Source organism: Atta colombica, unplaced genomic scaffold (assembly GCF_001594045.1).
Source record: "Atta colombica isolate Treedump-2 unplaced genomic scaffold, Acol1.0 scaffold207, whole genome shotgun sequence".
In the NCBI taxonomy this organism is placed as follows: Eukaryota; Metazoa; Arthropoda; class Insecta; order Hymenoptera; family Formicidae; genus Atta; species Atta colombica.
The window spans coordinates 2,863,884-2,866,327 of NW_017259302.1; the positions used below are offsets into that span (position 1 = coordinate 2,863,884).

The 2,444-nt window shown below is 33.1% G+C and overlaps 1 protein-coding gene across 1 annotated transcript; it reads right to left on the bottom strand.

Moving 5' to 3' along the window:
• Positions 1 to 15: 15 nt before the first annotated feature.
• On the bottom strand, positions 16 to 1,974 carry LOC108687480 (putative tRNA (cytidine(32)/guanosine(34)-2'-O)-methyltransferase). The gene is made up of 5 exons (XM_018193253.1): positions 1,714 to 1,974; positions 1,483 to 1,552; positions 1,186 to 1,385; positions 714 to 1,108; positions 16 to 562 (listed from the first exon to the last, which is right to left on the bottom strand). Exons 1-5 carry the CDS (start codon positions 1,832 to 1,834, stop codon positions 128 to 130), a joined length of 1,221 nt encoding a protein of 406 aa, XP_018048742.1. The 5' UTR covers positions 1,835 to 1,974; the 3' UTR covers positions 16 to 127.
• Between the last annotated feature and the right edge of the window lie 470 nt (positions 1,975 to 2,444).

Here is a 2,444-nt window from a genome sequence, read left to right on the forward strand (position 1 = left end):
ATTAATTGTTTCGTGCATTCAGTTATTATCCGTATTTTCTTCTTCTTTAAATACAAGTTTAAGTATTGTGACATATCAATGTATATGTCTGTTTTTTCTTCAATATTCAATTTTCATTAAATTCGGATCAGTCATTATCTGAAACACTAGAAACACTAGAAGCGATCAACACTTCAGATGTCTCATCTGTGCATTTTGCTTCATCGTTATTCTCACTGAAGTCAGTGTAGTAATCAGAAATATCAAGTTGATATAAATTTTGTAATCCGATGACTATTTCCTCTTCGCTACTTTCATCCTGTATAACTTTCGTGGACGTACTCGGTTCATTGTCAAAGTCATTATTTGTAGAAATCAATTTTATTTCAGATATTGATGATTCATTTTCGCATTCTATCGCCGCTTTGACATCCAATGCGCTCAAGTCGACATCAACGTTGTTTTCATTGGAAGTAGAAGCACTTTTCTCAGCTCTTTTCCTATTCATTAACAATGCTTCCGCGTAAGGTGGTGCTATGGGGGTTTGCACTGGTTCGTGGTACTTGTACTCCTTACCGTCATACTGAGAATATTTACGAACAAGATAGAATGAGATATAATAATATAAATAAAATATATAAAAAAGAAAATGCAAAAGAATAGCAAGGAATTTCCTTCTATTTTATTTTAAGCTATTTAATTCACAGTTAAATGAGAATATATGTCACACTCACATTTAGTGGATAGCTCATATCGGAATCGGGCTGGTTGAGATCTCCACATACGATGAACGGAACGATGGTCCTATTCACTCCTGTCAATTTATCGAAATCCCACGACTCCTCCATCATCCAAGGATTCAACATATTTGGTTCATAACCTTCTGGTTGGCTGTAATCCTTACAGACTACAAACGCCTCGATGCTTGAGTTGCGAGAACTGCTGGGTTTCGTACAATAGACGTAAGGAAAAAATATTCTTAATTGAGCATACAAAAGCGACACATCCTTGGCACGAAAGATTTTTGCGACAAATGTTCCTCCAGGTCTCAGGATATATGTAGCTATGTTCAAAGCAGCCAGTAACAGCTGTGATTGGATAAATATATCCATATCATGTAAACCGGTCACTACGATCAAAATAAAATTTATTATTTCAGAAAATCTGTATAGTGTTAGCAAGAACAAAAAGTGATAAGATATGTACCATCAGGTGCTCCATCACACACAACTAAGTCTGCACGGGAGTTATCAAAGTATGCAATGATCTGTTCTGCTGTACTACTGTTAGTAATGTCACCTTGCAGTTGAATAACTCCTTCCAAGGGTGCCATTGCTTGTAAATCAACTGCGACAATTTTTGGTTTAGGTGCAGGACCATTTTCCAAAGCCTTTTTATAGTTCTCTCTGTAAATATACAATTATTTGACAAATTAAGAATATTTTCTTATTATAATAGAATGGACTTCATGTAATATTTAAACTTTGATAAAGTTTCACTTACGTTAGCTTGCGAGCTAAGACCTGGCTCCAGCTTCCAGGTGCAGCACACAGATCCACTGCTTTAGATACTCCTGAAAGAGAAAAATATTTTTCTCTTTTATTATTTTTAGTTTCATACATTCTTTTTTCGTTATCTAAATCATATATAATCTTAGTTTATATGAAACAGCTAGGATAAAAAGTGATAATTAAAAAGAAAAAATTTATTAATTGCTAAATCTATTATACTCACCATCAAAAATATGACACTCCGAATCAATTTGAAGCAACTTGAAAGCACTCCGAGCTCGCCATCCTTCTTCTTTCGCCTTTCTGTAGTATATATCGCGTTTATCCTTCGAGGTCTTTCCCATTTTCTATCAAAATTGAACTTTCTATCGCACAAAAAGTATTTGAAATTTTTAAAATAAATTTAAAGCGCTTCGAGAATGCAAAGTCGTGTCTTCTTTATCTTACGACGCTCAATCCTAGAAAAAAGCATGATGAAAGTACATTATGAATGATGCACTTATCTTATGGAGAAAAGTAGAGATCCTCCTAAAGGTGGTTTTCATGCCGACACTCGTCGCTTATTTTCGACGTCAAAATAAGTCACGTGATAGAAATTGACGAATATCAAGCATCAATTTTGATTGTGTAACCTATTATGATGCTGAAAATAAATGTCATAGTGTTAGATAAAAACCCAGCCTTAATAAGAGACACAACATGAGAAAATCGTGCGTTGATTCGTCCGCCATGTTTCAGGAATACGTGCCATACATATTTTGCATACTTATATTTGTGTTACTTTTCAATTTCAACAATATAATTAAAATTAAATATTTTAAAAATATTAATAAATAAATTTCTTTTTGTTACGTGCATGCGAGAAGAATTGTTTAATTTAACACTTCTTTTTACAAAATTATTTAAAAAATTTAAATCTATAATAAGATTATAAATATTCCAGTAAACTTGTTT